The sequence below is a fragment of the Aythya marila genome (genome assembly GCF_965140915.1).
Source record: "Aythya marila genome assembly, chromosome: 3".
Classification (NCBI taxonomy): Eukaryota; Metazoa; Chordata; class Aves; order Anseriformes; family Anatidae; genus Aythya; species Aythya marila.
Genome location: NC_139044.1, coordinates 71,581,025 through 71,596,524, shown reverse-complemented (window position 1 = coordinate 71,596,524; position 15,500 = coordinate 71,581,025). Strand labels below are relative to the sequence as shown.

The window sequence follows — 15,500 nt, the reverse complement described above, 5'->3', positions numbered from 1 at the left end:
AATTGTCTGGGAGCTCCCCATCCTGTGGCAAGATGCTCTTACAGATAGTCTTTGGACACTATCTCATAGTTTCATGTCCTTCTTACACTGTGGTGCCCAACTAAAAAAAAAAAAAACAACACCAGAAAATGCTGTGGCTGAATGAGCTAAGAATTATGCCCTGCTAATAAAGAGAGCAAGTAACATGTCCCTCTTTGAAGTACACTCAAATCCAAAGTCTGTGCAAGTTAAGATAAAACTCTTCGCCAGCAACAGGTACAGCGCTTACAATCAGTGAGTGGATCACCATATAAATAAAACTTACATTATCAATTGCCAGAAACACACCGTTGTGTGGCTGTTGTTCATATTATATGCCTAACCTGTCTAGCCTCCCCTCTTATCACCATATTTTCTTACACATTTCTGGTCCCTTGTGTGTGACACATCCCTGCACTTAAGAGTACAGGATCCTCACTCGCGTCAAAACAGCACTTGCACAAGTGATACTAATGAACTGTGACTTTCTCCTCACTCAAATCATTGTTTTTTCTAAAACTGTACGTACAGAACGATTGTGATTTGAACATTTATCTTATGTTTGTTCAGTAAGGGCTCTCTAATCCTAAAGAATTAGAGTGAAATCACGAGGGGGTGACTGGCAAGCTTCGCCTGCTGGCTGGTGGGCTGCTATCAGTTTTAGACAGAAGGTGTTGAAAGCAGGCTGTCTACAAGACTGGTTGATAGTTTTATGTTTTGGTTAACAAAATACTTGTGGTAGAAGCAGTCCTGGGTGAGCTGGGCGAGTCAGTAAGATATGTGCAGGCTTCAAAGAGGGCAGCGGTGCTTATGTCGTGTGAGTGTACAACATAACGTGCAGGGGCATGCGTGATTAATAGCAACAACTCATAAACTAGAAGAGGACAACATAGGGGGAGGTTTCTTGGTCCCTCTTTGCCAGAGCTCGGCGCCCCCGAGCCCTCACAGGGACACGGGGCGGCCGCCACCGCCTCGCCTCAGCGCAACGAGCCCCCTGGGCGCCAAGACCCGAACGGCCCCGAGTGGAGCCGAACAGACCCGAACGGACCCGAGCCCACCCGAGCCGAGCCGGACGGACCCGAACAGACCCGAGCCCAGCCGAGCCGAGCCGGACGGCCCCGAACGGACCCGAGCCCAGCCGAGCCGAGCCGGACGGACCCGAACAGACCCGAGCCCAGCCGAGCCGAGCCGGACGGACCCGAACAGACCCGAGCCCAGCCGAGCCGAGCCGAACGCGGCCGAGTGGACCCGAACGGAGCCGAACGGCCCCGAGCGGAGCCGAACGCAGCCGAACCAACCGCTCCCCCCCCCCCCCGGGGTCCCGTCCGCCCCGTACCTTCACGGCCACTTCCGGGGCCGAGTCGACGGGCAGCGCCGGGGGCGCGGCGGGCGGCGGGCGGAGGTGCAGCACGGCGTCGCGGCTGGCCAGCACGGCGGCGGGCCGGGGGTCGGCCTCGGGTTCGGGCTCCGAGTCCGGCTCCGAGTCGGAGCCGCCGTAGGAGGCGAGCGCGGCGATAGCCGCCGACATCTTGGCGCGGGGGTTGACGGGACGGGCAGGTCCTGGCAGCCGCGAGGCTCTCGCCGTGGGGCTCTCCTCGCGGGGTGAGCGGGGCGGGGCTGCGCGGCTGGGGGCAGCTGATTAAATCCCTGAATACATTTTAAGGAATAAAGCGTGGGGCCTGGTGGGTTCTACGGGCGCTCGAGGCGGGCTTCGCCTCCTTCTGTCGTTGGTGGCGTTTAACCTTCCAGGACCGCCGCGCGGGACTACAAACCCCAGCATGCCCCGCGGCGCCCCTTCCTTGCGATTGGCCGCCAGCGAGCCGGCTTCGTTACGTCACAATAGCGGGCCCCGCCTCCCTGTGGTGGGAGGGGCACAGAGAGAGAGAGAGAGAGAGAGAAGGGGCCGGACCGTACCACCTGCCCCCCGCGGGGGGGGGGGGAGTGGAGCGGGGGTGTCCGTGCGAGCGGCTCCGCCCCTCGGCTCTGGCTCCTCCCCCCCCGCCCTCCCGCACCCGGTGCCCGCGCCCATTGTGCAGCCTCCGCGCCCCCGCCCCTCGGCGTGCGCCCGGGCTCCGCGCGCGCGGGGAATGGCGGCGGCGGCGGCCGTTTGAAGCCCCAGCGGCTGCGGGAGGGGCGCGAGCCGGTAAGCGCCGTCAGTGGCGGGCGGAGGGGCGGCGGGAGCAGGGGGGCGCCGCCTCGCCTCGCCTCGCCTCGCCCTTTGTGTGAGGGCTCCGGGGGGCCGGGGGCGCCCGCGGCTCAGCCTTTGTGCCCCAAAGGGTGGGCAGGGGGCGGCTCGGTCGCCCTGCAGCCTGCGGGGAGCGCCTCGGGCTGCCCGTGGGGGGGTCCCCGGCAGCCGCGGGGCTGGGGCTGGGGGCTGCGCGGCCGGGGGGACACGCGTGGAGCCGCCGGGAGCGGGGGTGGTCGGGGTAAAGCGGTAAAATAAAGCGGCGATTGCGCCTCTCTTCGCCTTCTGATAACGCCTGAGCGCTTGGCGGCTGGCGAATGGGCGCCTGTGGGCTCAGGGGGGGCTCGCTCCGCACCTCACAGCCCGGCGGCGGCACACGCAGCCTGTTAAAAAAAGTCCTTTCCGTGATTAATTAACGCTGCCTCCCGCAAATGTGCCGGGCGAGGATGCTCTGAACGAAGCCAGCCCGCAACAGCAGGTGGGAGGACTCGGGGTACCTGCCTTCGCTTGCATCCCAGCTCTCCCCCTTCTGTTTCTCCTCGCTTTGCCTCCTTTCTTTCAGTTTAATCCAAAATAAAATGAAAACGTCCTGCTTTCTGTTACGTTCTTCCAGCTAAAAAGGGCTCTTTGGCACTTGCTTGTCTCTACGCGCCGTGGTGGACCTACCAAGTGCCACCAAGCCTTCCTTTCTCCCCTAGGTAAAACAGGAATAAGTATTTAAAAATATTTCCTTGAGCAACAGAAAAAACATCTTTACCTTTTTTTTTTCTTTTTTCTTTTTTTCATCTGATAGATGACCGTAAGCCTTAATGGATTCCCCCCCCTCCCTCTTTGAAACATTTATGGGCTCGTGCTTTTGTGAATCACCCAGCATCTAGGAAGGTCTCGCTGCAGCCTTGCCTTCAGTGGGAACGCTCGGCGCATCTCAATTTCACAAACTTCCAGTTTTCTTAGGCAATTATCTTTGAGACCTCTCCCCTTCTGTCAAACTTGATGGAATTCAGCCAGCCGGCTTCCAGGCTCTGTGGAGCACATGGGAGCCCCTAGCCCTCACCAACGCTTCCTGCGTGAGACTCGTTTCCTTAAAAAAGCCAGGGTAAAGTATATTACATCTTAACTCAATATGTCACAATTTTTCCTTCACATCGGTCCTTTCTTCCCTATAGTAGATAAAAAAAAAAAAAAATCATCTGTTTCTCAGTCTTTTTAATATGTTTTGTCCTACTTTCTTTTCCCTTTCCTTGCTTTTTCATAGCGCCTTTTCCATGATGGATGTGTTTTATCTCATACCCTGTGTTTTCTGCTGGCGTTTCTTCCCCACAGAAGATGCTGCCTGTAATCCTGCTTGTGCTATTTTTTTCTATCTATATTTTTTTTAACGCTCTTAAAATGCTGTCAGCCCACTTGCATATACGCTTGCTTCTCATCCACCAAGATGTAGGTCTGCAGTTTGGGGGAAAAAATCCCAACGCCATGCCAGATACTTATCAGACAGAGGATTGAACTAAAGTATGAGGCTCTGTTGTCCAAGGGAAATACAGTTTGAAAGAAAACAAGGCTTTTTGCCTCTGTTCCTATGCTTTTTGACTGCCAAGAAGAGCCATGATGGAAGTCTTGTCGGGTTCCTATTCCTGCATTCTTACTGGGGCTTTCTGTAACCTCCTGCTGGCACGTCTGAGGTATCTTAATGTACTTCATTTAATTCTACCCCTAGGAAAGCAAAGCGCCCTTTATAAGTCATGCTCTGCTTTTTCTGTCACCTTGGAGCCTCTGACTGCTGCAAGGGTGACAATACCTCCGTTCCCGGTTTTGTTTTTTTGGACTGTGGCCCGGATCCTCAGCGATACCAAGGCGCCAGATTGCAATAGGAGTTGTGTGTTCCAGTACATCTGTGAATCAGTCTCTTAAGTTTTTGGGGAGGGATCTCGAGGTCGTCTGACACAGATTACAGGCTATAAATTTCGTGTTTACAAGACATGGTTTCAAAGAAAAAAAAAAAGAAGATGCAAGATAGGACTGGAAGACAGAACAGCTTAGATTGTCATACTTATTTCAAATGACTTTGCAAACCAAAAATTTCCTTGCAGAACCTCCTCCGTAGAGGTTGGAAGCGTGCTGTGTAGTGCTTACACAGCGCCGTGTCCTGCATCTTATAACACAGGCTGAACAAAGCATGTCTCCAAGAGGCAGCAAGACATTAATTGTAGGCTTCCAGGAAAATAAACTATTTAGCACCATTAGAAATTCTCGTATCTTTGGCATTAGATTTCTTAATCTGTTGAAATGTGTTTTTTTAATTGGTTAAAACACAGAAAATGTCATCAAAAGTGTATACATTTCTAAAAATATTTCTGTTAATTGAGGTGCTTTGGGGGTGGAAGCTGAATTAAATCCTAGCTTAGTTACCCTAGGATGTTGTGTGTTTAAGGTAATTTATTATACCAGAGAACTACAGAATAACAAACGCAGTTACATTTTAACTAAATACTTAATAAGGTATTTAGCAGAAATGATGGATAGTTTTCAATGAGTTTCTATCTGGCCATTGATTGACTTTTTAATTAGGTGCTGTGGTTGCGCCATGAATTTTAGTCTTCAGACAGCAGGCTCCATGCAGAACTAGGTTATTAGGAATGCCAAAACCATCTGACGTTTAAAACCTATTAGGAAACAGAAATCAGTTCTACATCCAGGTGGGTTTTCTTGGCATCCGATAAAAGGCATTAAATTCTGTTGATGCACTTTTTATAGTTAGGGCATTTGTACTGTTCCCCCCCCCCCCCCACATTTTGGTACGCTGTGTGGCAAGCTGCATTTATGTACTGGGAATATTAATAAAGTCTCTGTTCACTTTCTGGCTCTTGTTCTCACAGATTTGGAAAACCTCAACATGCTTGGTTGGGAGAACCAAATTAGGAGATGGTAGAAATCAGTCAGTAGGTTTTGAAGCTACCGAAGGGCAGCTTCCAAGAAAATTCTGCAAGTGAGCTCTTAAATCTGCAAATTGTTGGGAGCTCTGAAAGCAAAACCGTTGCACACCTGATTCTTTTCCCTTACAGCTGCAAATACCTGTAGATGGGAGGGGGCAAAAAGGACTGGTGGCAGGCTCAGCAGTGCTAACTGGTATTGCTAACGTAGTCACAGCTGCTGCTGCAGAGACACGTGCGCCTCACTGATCTGCTAGGGGTTTTGTTTGCCGTAATGGCATAGCAGATGCTGTTCCAGTTTAGTTTTATTATCATTCTCGCATATGTATTAGGATTTTAAAGGTGTATGTGAAGGTTCCTCACGCCTGGCTATTAAATAAAGAAGGTGAGAAGTGAAATTCTTGTCCTGAGTCACCGTCTCTGAAATGAAATAACAGAAATAAATGTTAACTTCTAGGAGGCTTCAGGTTGTTTCTTAATTCAGGAGCTGTTTAGTATTTGCTGTTGATCATCTGTAGAAGTTGGATTACAAAGTGGCAACGTATGCTGAGGGTTTAAAATTGTTTAACCAAATTCAGAAATAGTGGAAGGGTCATTGGAGAAGTCTCAGTAAGCTGGGTGAAAGGACAGCGTGCTAACAGGTAAAACAATTTTGGTATGTGCAAAACTGTTTTGGAGGCAGAAACCATTCATGTTGACAGTATTAATGTAAGGAGAAAATTTGGACATCATTGCAGATTGCCGAGGTATCCGAGTCCCCAGTTTATAGCTGCAATCAGAAGCAGGGAAAAAGCATTGAGAAGGAAGCGTCATTCTGTACAAATTCCGTAATTCATTTCTGCTATTCAAAGTGTGTTATTACCCATCACTTGGTTTTGAAAAAAAAATAAAATCACGGGATTGTGGAGAGTTTGATGTGAAGGATATGGCAGAGTTTTTCGAGGGATCGAAAAGATTGGAATTATTTATCTCAGGAAATGAAAAGCAGATGAAACAAGTGAGGGGTGGAAAGCTATAAAATAGATCTGAATTTATGCTGTCCAACAGCTGATGTGAAAGAAAAAAAAAAGCTGCATTCAGAAAATTACAATTTATTGAATTTATACCTTTTTATAAGGAGAGGGGAACTTAAATTTTCCCTGCTTCCACGCAATGTACAAGCATTTGTCTCTGTATAGGTATCTATCTGTCACCCAGTGTTAGACTAATGCTCTTAAATACACAGAAGCAGCTTAACATCCTTGCTTTATTTGCTTCAAACCAATAGTTTGAACTTTGCTTTTCCCCATCAGAGATGGCTGCTCAAATAAATGAATATTCAGTGGAGGAAGGTATTCTCAGTCTTCTGTATCCAAAATGAATTTTGTCATTTCTGGGCTTTGGAGTCATTGTCTGACTGCTTGATGTAATGAAATGTTTTACGCATAATGAAGCAGTTCCAATCGGTGGCATGAGGAGAGAAATCCTTAAATCAATACGTTGACTGTGGAACTGACTTGTTGCATGGGGACGGCCAGCTTGAACACAAACCATGGATGAAAACTGATGTTTGAAGGGAAACTCTCTTAGGTCGATCCAGCAAGCTCAAAGAACATTGAAGGCAAACGGCAAAGGAGCACAAAGGTCCTTTTGTGAGGGTATTCTTTCATGTTAACTCTTTTATTTAGCGTCAGCACTGTAAAATAGGTGGACAGGTTATTGAAAACGGGAAGAGTGATTGATACTGGGTTACTTTTACTGGTAGCTCTCATGGTAAATGGTGTGTTACAGCAGCTTGTCTAGCAGCACCAGGTTGCCACCTCCAAAGTAATACCTATGGACGAGCCAAAATCATGATTGTCAACAATATTTCCGCAGTGCGATACTGTTCATATTTTGAGTGTCCGTAATCTTTTTAATTCGTGCCCTTTCGTGATGTTGACGTGGGTTCAGCCAGGTTGCTGCCAGATCAGCTGTACCAGACAAGCAGTGTTGCTACTGAAGAGCCACGGTTTTCTGCAAGAGATTCTCATCGTCAGACAGAACAGCACCCTCTGCAGTCAGTCCGGCATAGACCTTCGAGAAATTCCGAGCACTTTTTAGGAAAATGACAAGTAATTTATAATTTGATAGTGTGTGTGAACTTAAGATACGTAGTTCAAGCAGCTTTTGTAAAAATGGCACGCAGACTCAGCTGTTCAGTAAAGAGGAAATGCTTAACTTGTTAAATCTTGTTCAGCCACTAGCCGTTGAGTATGTGTGCAGAAATGCTTAGAGAGGTCTTTTACACTCAGCTGCTTCTGACTTTTTGTTGATATCGAAGGAGAAGGCTGTGACTAAGAACAAAAACTAACAAAAATACAAGCTGAGTTTGCCCTGAGTTTGATCCTGCTTTGATGGGGGGTGGTGAAGGGTGGACTGGAGGATCTCCACGAGTCCCTTTGACCCCAAAAGTTCTATGATTATATGATCTTCACAGCAAGAGAAACAATACCAGAAGAGTAATTGAGGAGAAGTATGAGGTAGCCTAGATGGCCATACAGGTGGTAAGGAGTGACTCTGGTGTTGCAGCCTGAGCTGAATTTGCTCTTGTGAAAATGCATCAAAAATGATACTGCAAGTATTAGGTGTTGTAGGCTAAGCTGCAGCAGCAGAATGACATTATCTGCAGAATTAGCTGATGTTATTCCATGGTCTTGTATGTTCAGGGGTGTCTGTTGCTCTCTGGAAACTTGAAATGTGGTTACTCGGTTGAAACGATGCTGTCTACATTTCCAAGCAAGACAATGGAAGGTGTTCTGTGGTTGTAGCTACCCTGAGTGGTCTATTTAAAGCAATAAATAAATCTGAGTTTTAAGGGAGTTAACAGTTTTCTTTTTCCATGGGAACGAACTTCCAGGAAATCTACCTTCTTGATAGGGGAAGAGGTTCTGTGCAGTTCAGTCCCAAAAGTGCGTACGTTCTGCTGGCTAGGATGTTTCCAGTAACAGAAGTTAGACACAGGGGATTATCTGTGGCTAGCCTGTCTAGCTGTGTTTTTATCCACTCTACTTCTCACTCTTAAAAAGGTTTTATTTGTTTGCCTAGGAAAGGAGCAAAAAGTTTATTAGCAGAGAGATTTCTGCTCTTTTTTTTTTTTCTTGTTGGAGGACAGCTGGAGCTCTCTTCCATACCTGAGGCTACTTTGCAGATGAAAACATCTTTTAATTCCAGGATGATGAATGTGCATGTCTTTAAGCTCCGGACAGGTTTGGGTTCCTTCTGTACAGTTATCTCTGCAATCTACTGGGAAGTTAGGAGTGGGGCTTCACTACATAACTCTTTATGAGTGCTGGCAGCATTTATGAAAAATGATAGCGGCAATGTTAGGTTGAAGGAGAAAAGGAGGTCTTATTACTCCTTACCTGCTGCCTTATATACCAAACTCTCTACTGCAATTGAGATAAATGTTCTTAACATCTACTTGATTTGATAGATTCTCGCAGCACTAATATTTTACAGGTGGTTTTCTGGTAAGCCTTAGGGTTCCTCACAAATTTACTCCATGCTTATTCACTGGAGATCTGATCAATTACCGAAACGTTACTCTGTTGGAGCTTGTGGACCACCTTTTTTAGCGTCTGTGGAGTTGTTAATTATTGCATAGCATGCTATACTTGGAACAGCTTTCTTGTGGTGGATCAGTTAATGCTGAACTTGACAGCAATTGAAGTTGCTCTCTTACTAGACCATAGAGTATTTTGGTAGGAAAAAAGCAACTTAATAATTAGCATCGTCCTGAAGTGATATTTATTAAGAGGCTTCACGTGGAATAATCTCTTGATAGAGAAAACTTTTTGCTTTGAATACTTTCAGACTCTTGCCCTGTCACATTAAATAGTCCCTTAATCTTATCTTCCCACTGTTTGTGGGAATGCATTGAAAATCAAAGCCATTTGGGTGCAGACATGATCCAAACAGGTCATCTTCTGTATCTGAGCATTTTCAGAAATGCAAGCTCTTTCCTAGCTCAGTGCTTGCCATATGGGGCACTGGTAACCAAAGCTGATTTTTAAGCTTGTATGTGGCACCCAGTCCTTTTTACGTGGCTGGAAGGAAGTGTTTCAGTTTTCGACAATCCCAAACCATATGCTTGTTGTAGGTGTTCCAGTCCATTCATGGTTAGAGTGAGCTCCTTTACTCATAGTTACTCATTTTGCCTTTGAAACCTTCTGTATCAGCAGAGAAAGGATATTTTATAAAAAAAGATTAACTTTTTTTTAAGCAAGTGGATAAGGACATGATTTTAAAGTGGAAGCAACTAGAAAAGAAAACCATAAAAGCTCTGTGATGCAGTCTAAAAACATATTCGATGTTAATATACAGTTCTGGCTGTTGGTCGCTTTTTATTCTGAAGCATCTTAGCTAGAGAGAACTAAGCTCTGCTTGATGCAAGCTTCTGGGAGGCTGAGAAAGATCTTGGACAGATTCTTCTCTACCTCCTTTTATCCCTCCTTTTTCAGGAATTTGTAAGCTCACGGTGTACCGCTTTCAGAACATGCACTGCAAGAGTTTTTAATCTTGGTTTCACTCCATCCTCAAAAGTCTGCCTTGTAACATTATGCTTTTCCTATGTGGTTTTATTTTTTTTTCTGACTTGCAACTTGCCCGTACACCATTTTTACAGGATAGCATTTATATTAATTTTCAAGACGTTAATGGCCATTTAAATCCCAAGACATGTCTCTTTGCCTTATTTTTAGCATACTCAGCTAGCTCTAAGCTTGAGTTGCAGACGAATTGATAGATGGTTTTGATTTCATGTTGAAACATGAGGAACCCTCTGGACATTGTTGAAAGGACTCTGGAGAAGCCTGATTCACCTGTACTTGGGAACAGTACTTTAATTCAAAAGCAACACTTTAGAAAAATATATTTTGTCTGGACCTTTTTTCTGTAAGACTGTTGTAATGTTGAAATATCTGGAGTCTTACAGAAAGAAAATGCATGTCCAGCACACAGTTATAACCCTTTAGAAAGTTCAGACGTTCTGGGGTGCAGAAAACAGGTAAATAGCACATCTGAGTATGATAATAATCATATTGTTGATCAGAGGATTGGCTTTGTTTTGATTATTTTTTGTTTGTTTTGTTTTTAAACTAATGAAAATTCAAAACTGCTACGTGGTGTGGTCCTGCCGTAGTGAACGTGTTAATTTTTGTTAGGATTATGCAAACTTTTGAGATAAGATTTAACATGTCACATGCAGATCTATTTAAAAAGTATACCATTGTAACTTAATTTCTAATTGAACAAGAGAATGCTAATTACTGATATGTAATCAAGTTCTTTTTGTTACAAATGCTGTGGGCTTTTACATAGATGTAATTACAATCTAGTGCTTCAGTTCACTTGTTATCCAATGTTAGTGAAAGTTTGCTAGTAAAAAATTAAGTTTGGGGTAGCTCTTGCATATTTAGAAAGGGAAATAATTGTAATACTGGTTTTGATTTGTACAGCTGTTAGGATTTTTTTGAAATATATCCTGTAATTAATGGATAACGTAGAGGAGAAATTTGTCTGTCTATTAAAGGTAGTTCCAGTATGAATTGGGCAGCTGGGTGAATGTTTGACTCTGGTCTAAGGTCACTACTAGCTGAAACTTAGTATTTTCAGTGGTCGTGTTTGAGTATTGTAAAGACCATCATCTGAACTAACGTTAATTACAACCTCAGAGAAGCAGGGAGTAAATGGGTCTAGATGTATACTCATTTCTTATACAATGTTGTTTAGGTCATCTATAAACCATCTGTGTGTTCTAAGCTTCCTATTTCAAAAGCACAAAATTGAGTCATACTCTTGCTAGGTCTTGAGTATCATTTTTTCCTGAAACTGCATTTATTTTTATCATACCAAGCTTATTATGGAAGTGTATTTTGAAGGATATCAGCGTTAAAACCTACTTAGAAAAGAATGGGCTTCTAACAATTCTCCCTCTAGATGCACTATGATTTCTTCTTCAATTTCCATCTGTCAGTGATGCGGCGAGCCGTCTTTGTTAACAAAATCAGATCAGGGTACAGGACTCCTGCTTAATCATTTTGGGATGCTGCTTCTGGACAAAAGGAGGCCACTTCCAGGCTTCCTTAAAGATCCAAAAGCTAGTGTCCAAAATCTCAGGAGACTTGGGTGTTAATCTGCTTTAGCCTGTCTCTGTAACTTGCCAGTGTATTCATCTAGGAATATGTCTTAGAGGTAATAATGTTTCTGTGGCTTAGATGCATGTTCTTTGGTACATACATGCCATTCGTGGTATGTAGCCTGGAGAGCTGAGTTACATCATTTGGTTAACTCGTGGTTAAGAAGGGAAATGATCTGGCCCTGCCACCATCTCTGATGTGGCAACGAACAGATAATCTGGTACGTATTACATAGAAAAATCATTCGTGGGAAGTTGAGAGAAATTCATGTACCGACTCATGTACAACCAGCAATAACTGGGTGATGCTTTACTTGTCAGTAAATAGCTAGGAAGCTTCCCTTACTAGGTATGAAAATGTAAAGCTCAGGAAGTTTAGAATTTATTCTTCCATTTAGTAGCTATAATTTACCAAATGTGATTAGAAAACAATTGTTTTGTGGTCCTGTTTAATACTCAGTGTGTTTCAGTCCCGCTGCTGCAGCTTGGGTTTTGTCAGGGAGTTGCAGAGTGAAATTAATGCCCGTCCCCTTGGCCAAAGCTTTTAGGTACTTTCTCTTCTCTTCTGTGAAACATGCATGAAAATGAGGGGAGATGGCAAGTCGTTTGGTGGTGTTTTAGTGCTAATCGAGATAAGGAGGTTTTCAGTATATGAGACCTTGGGGAAGAAAACTTCAGGGACCTTGTTTTCCAAGAAGAAAGTGATGGATTGCTAGTCTCTAGTCAGGGACCTGTACCTAGGTATAGGTACAGGTTAATCTTTTTTTTTTTTTTTTTTTTTTTTTTTTTTTTTTTTTTTTTTTATAAAAAGGCGCCAGCTGCTTGCTACTGCAGATTCTGGCTAAAAATTGTCAGGTAAATCACTGGTCCTTGGTATTCTGTCCTGTTTAGCATCTACCTACTTCTTTATTCTAACAAATAAAATGGAAATAACAGTGTCAAGCATCCTGAGAATGTCAATCACTTCAGTATCTAGTCTTTGAGGATGTTGCCCGTGTTCTGAGTGCGTCATGGTTTTTTGTTTGCTTGTTTTGTCATTTTTTTTTTTTGGTAGTAAGAGAGAATTTTAGACAGTTATTGAATGAAATACAGAAAGGCTCTCTGGAGGATGTATTGTGTGTCATTGAGTCATACAGTAATGCTTGGTCTTTTTCCGCTATTGTGAATCTTGAATTGTTTTGTGGTCAGTGGAATAACTGCAAATGGAAGGTGAATAGTATCTAACTTGTGTTTGCATATAGTCTATCAATATATTTTAACCCCTATACCTCTCCCCAGATGTAGGAGGTATGCTTTTGAGCTACCAGAAGGCCAAGGAAGAGGCTTCTGCTTCAAAGGAGACAGACCTAATATCAAAGATAGATAACCCTATCTCCTGGGCACGTTTTCTAGGAGAAAATAAGGACATTTCCTTCATTTAGTGAAGGAGTGAACTGTGTGCACAGGATGGGGCTGAGGCTACTGAGTTCGGTCTGTGTCCAACTGCCCAGGTAGATACAACCTAAATGTTGTGTTAGATCTAGGCTTTAACGGTGTGGTATCTAATGCAAAGCTGGTCGGTATCTTTTTAGTGTGTGTTAGAATAAAGCTGCCTAGGCAGGACAGAAAAATTCTCTGTCAAATGAAAGGTGACACAGTTACATCTGTGTAAATGGAGTCATAGCGTGTCTTAGTGCATTTCTCAGCACAGCAAAGTATTTTTGCCATCTGAAAATAGACACCGATACTTTTTCCCTCTCACAACATTTCTGTAGTGAGCGAAGCAAAGTTGTTAGATGCATTTTGGGTAATTTGAGTTTGTTTTACAGGATATTAGTAATCCTGAATGCTGTTTAGGGGCACAATAAAAATGAAGTTGAACAGTAACTGTAGTATCATGGCTTGGTAGGGAAGTAAAAACTGTTAGAATGGGGAATCATGTTTCACGTGTGATTAAAAACTTGTCATTTCACCCAAACTCTAGTCTGAGAAACATTTTGTTTGTTCTTGGATGTGTGAGGCTTCAGGTTGCACCCTTTTCTTTTCAGTCTGTTAAATACAGTGCCTCCATAAGTGCTGATTTGCTCTCAGTTTTTTTTTTATTTTTTCAGTGGAGCATGAATTTATGAAGGTGGTTTGTTTCTGGAGGCAACAGAAAAACTTACAGCGGAAAATTCAGCGCCTCTCAGTGCTGCTCCTTCTTTTTCAGTGCCTTGATGTCCATAATCTTTTCTGCCTGAATCTGGTGGTGTGCTGCAAGCCTATGTTGCTGTAGGTTGCTTGTGAGAATATAAACTGAACCTTTACAGAAAGCAGCATTTCCAGTCTCTTTTCCTTGAAGCTCCCGACTGCAGTTTGAGAAACACTGACTTAGTTTGCACATTCCTGCTCTGTTGTACCTCTGTGCCTACCTCCAGAGACCAGAGGTGAGCGAGGAATGCAGGGAAGCGATGTGCTCCTGGTCTGCCCGTGGTGGAGAAAGAAAGAAAGGTACCTCAAGTTGCTCCTTTCCTGAAGGACAGTGATGTGCCTCCCTTAGAGGATGCACCAAATGCCTTTTTTCTCCTCACTTCAGAGCTTTGCCATCCTTCATCAGCCATGCCAGCCAAGGGTGCCCCAGATAGTCAAGAGCCTGCAATGAACAGAGTCTTAAATCTGCAAGGAGTCACCCTGATGGTATGCTTCTGTCCAACGTAAAAGCCCCTCACATTGACAGTTGCCCAGAGGAGCTGTGGGTGCCCCATCCCTGGAGGTGCTCAAGGCCAGGCTGGATGGGGCTCTGGGCAGCCTGGGCTGGTGGGAGGTGTCCCTGCCATGGCAGGGGGTTAGAGCTGGATGGGCTTTAAGGTCCCTTCCTGCAGTCACTTTAACCTCCTGCTGTGACACCTTTTTAATGGATATTCTGTAAAATTCATAAGTCACTCTGTGTCAGAACATTTTGAGCTTCAGGTATTACAAACTAACTGAAGCCAGCATCTCTGTACAGCTCTGCAATACATATCACTTCTTGGGATAGTAGTTGCATTCATTTGCTCTTTAAACAAGTTCTAAAGCTCCGCTCTGATCTCAAGAGTGCAGTTTTCTTAATGGGATTTTTAGAAGGTGGCTATAAAAGAAAGACAATAGCTACTGTCAGAAGTATTAAGAAGTAGTGTGCAATGTGAACAGGCTACTTTAACTTGCTCCTGAATATAATTCTTCTAGATTCCTCCCAAAATAACTCCCCTCCAAACAGTAAAAATTGATTTAAGTTGACAGCATGTTTTAGCAGACACTGATGAAGTGTTGATTTCTGCTTTTAGAGGAAAAAAATAAGCAACGCAATAACGTAAACTCTTCTTAGTGTAAGATGGTAGCAACAACTACTGTCCTTATTTCATTTGTCTTCTGATTTTTCCTCCTTTCACCGTTCTCCTCTCCTCATCACTTTTCCACCAAATTGCTGTATTTTACTTGCTGGGAAAGTACCCGGTCTGAGCAGCAGACAATAGCCGAAGTTGCGGAGTAAATCGCTGTTGACAGTTCTTGCCTTTTCACTGCTCGGTAAGTGAACTTGGAAGGAAAATGCTCTGTTCTCTTCTGGTGGTGGAGGCAAGTCCTCCGTGCGTGGTGAAGCAGAATGCCAGGCTCGTTTCAATGTGCAGATCTCGTGCACGTGGCCAGGCGAGTCGGCGTATTGCAATTACCAACTTGCCGCAGGTGTCAAGCTCTGCTTATTTACATTGGCAGGTCACTTGGACGTGAGCGCCTGGAAGAAGGCTTAATCATTTTAACAGACTATATAACAAGTCGTGTAGTTTCCAGAGGGACCTGGACAGGCTAGTAATTTGCAGCAAGATCAAGAGGATAGCAAAGGAATCATGTTTTGTCCAGTAAATTCTTGAATGCAGAGATAATAAAGAAGTAATTTTATTTGAAATAGTATAACTTAAATATATAGAGATATGAAGAGAGTAAATTTTACTGAAGGAATTTTGAATTCCTTATGCTATTTATTCTTATTTTTGTTTATTTTTATTATATTTTGCTTACTTATGCTTGTACTTTTTATATTATGCTGTGTAAAGCTTGCTCAGGAGAGAAATTAACTAAGGGCATTTGTGTATACCTAGGACTTGAGGAAATACCCTTCTAAACAAACTGACAGTAACTTTTAAACTTTGCTTGTATTTTCATTATAATTCTGTGCAGAATTACAACTGTATGTAGTTAGAACATAATAAAGCTATAATCC

General features: G+C 44.0%; 2 protein-coding genes across 3 annotated transcripts in view; one reads left to right on the top strand and one right to left on the bottom strand.

Annotated features, from left to right (window-relative positions):
* The window catches only part of CDC40 (cell division cycle 40), a 36,063-nt gene extending 34,467 nt beyond the window's left edge, over positions 1-1,596 (bottom strand). The window contains exon 1 of the mRNA XM_082755490.1: positions 1,355-1,596. Within this exon, the coding sequence (XP_082611616.1) occupies positions 1,355-1,546 (192 nt within the window). The 5' untranslated portion in view covers positions 1,547-1,596. The remainder of the gene's footprint in view (positions 1-1,354) is intronic.
* Positions 1,597-2,040: 444 nt separating this feature from the next.
* The window catches only part of WASF1 (WASP family member 1), an 83,394-nt gene continuing 69,934 nt past the window's right edge, over positions 2,041-15,500 (top strand). For both annotated transcript variants that reach the window (XM_082755707.1, XM_082755706.1), the window contains exon 1: positions 2,041-2,161. The gene's annotated coding sequence lies outside the window, so the exon portion shown is untranslated. The remainder of the gene's footprint in view (positions 2,162-15,500) is intronic.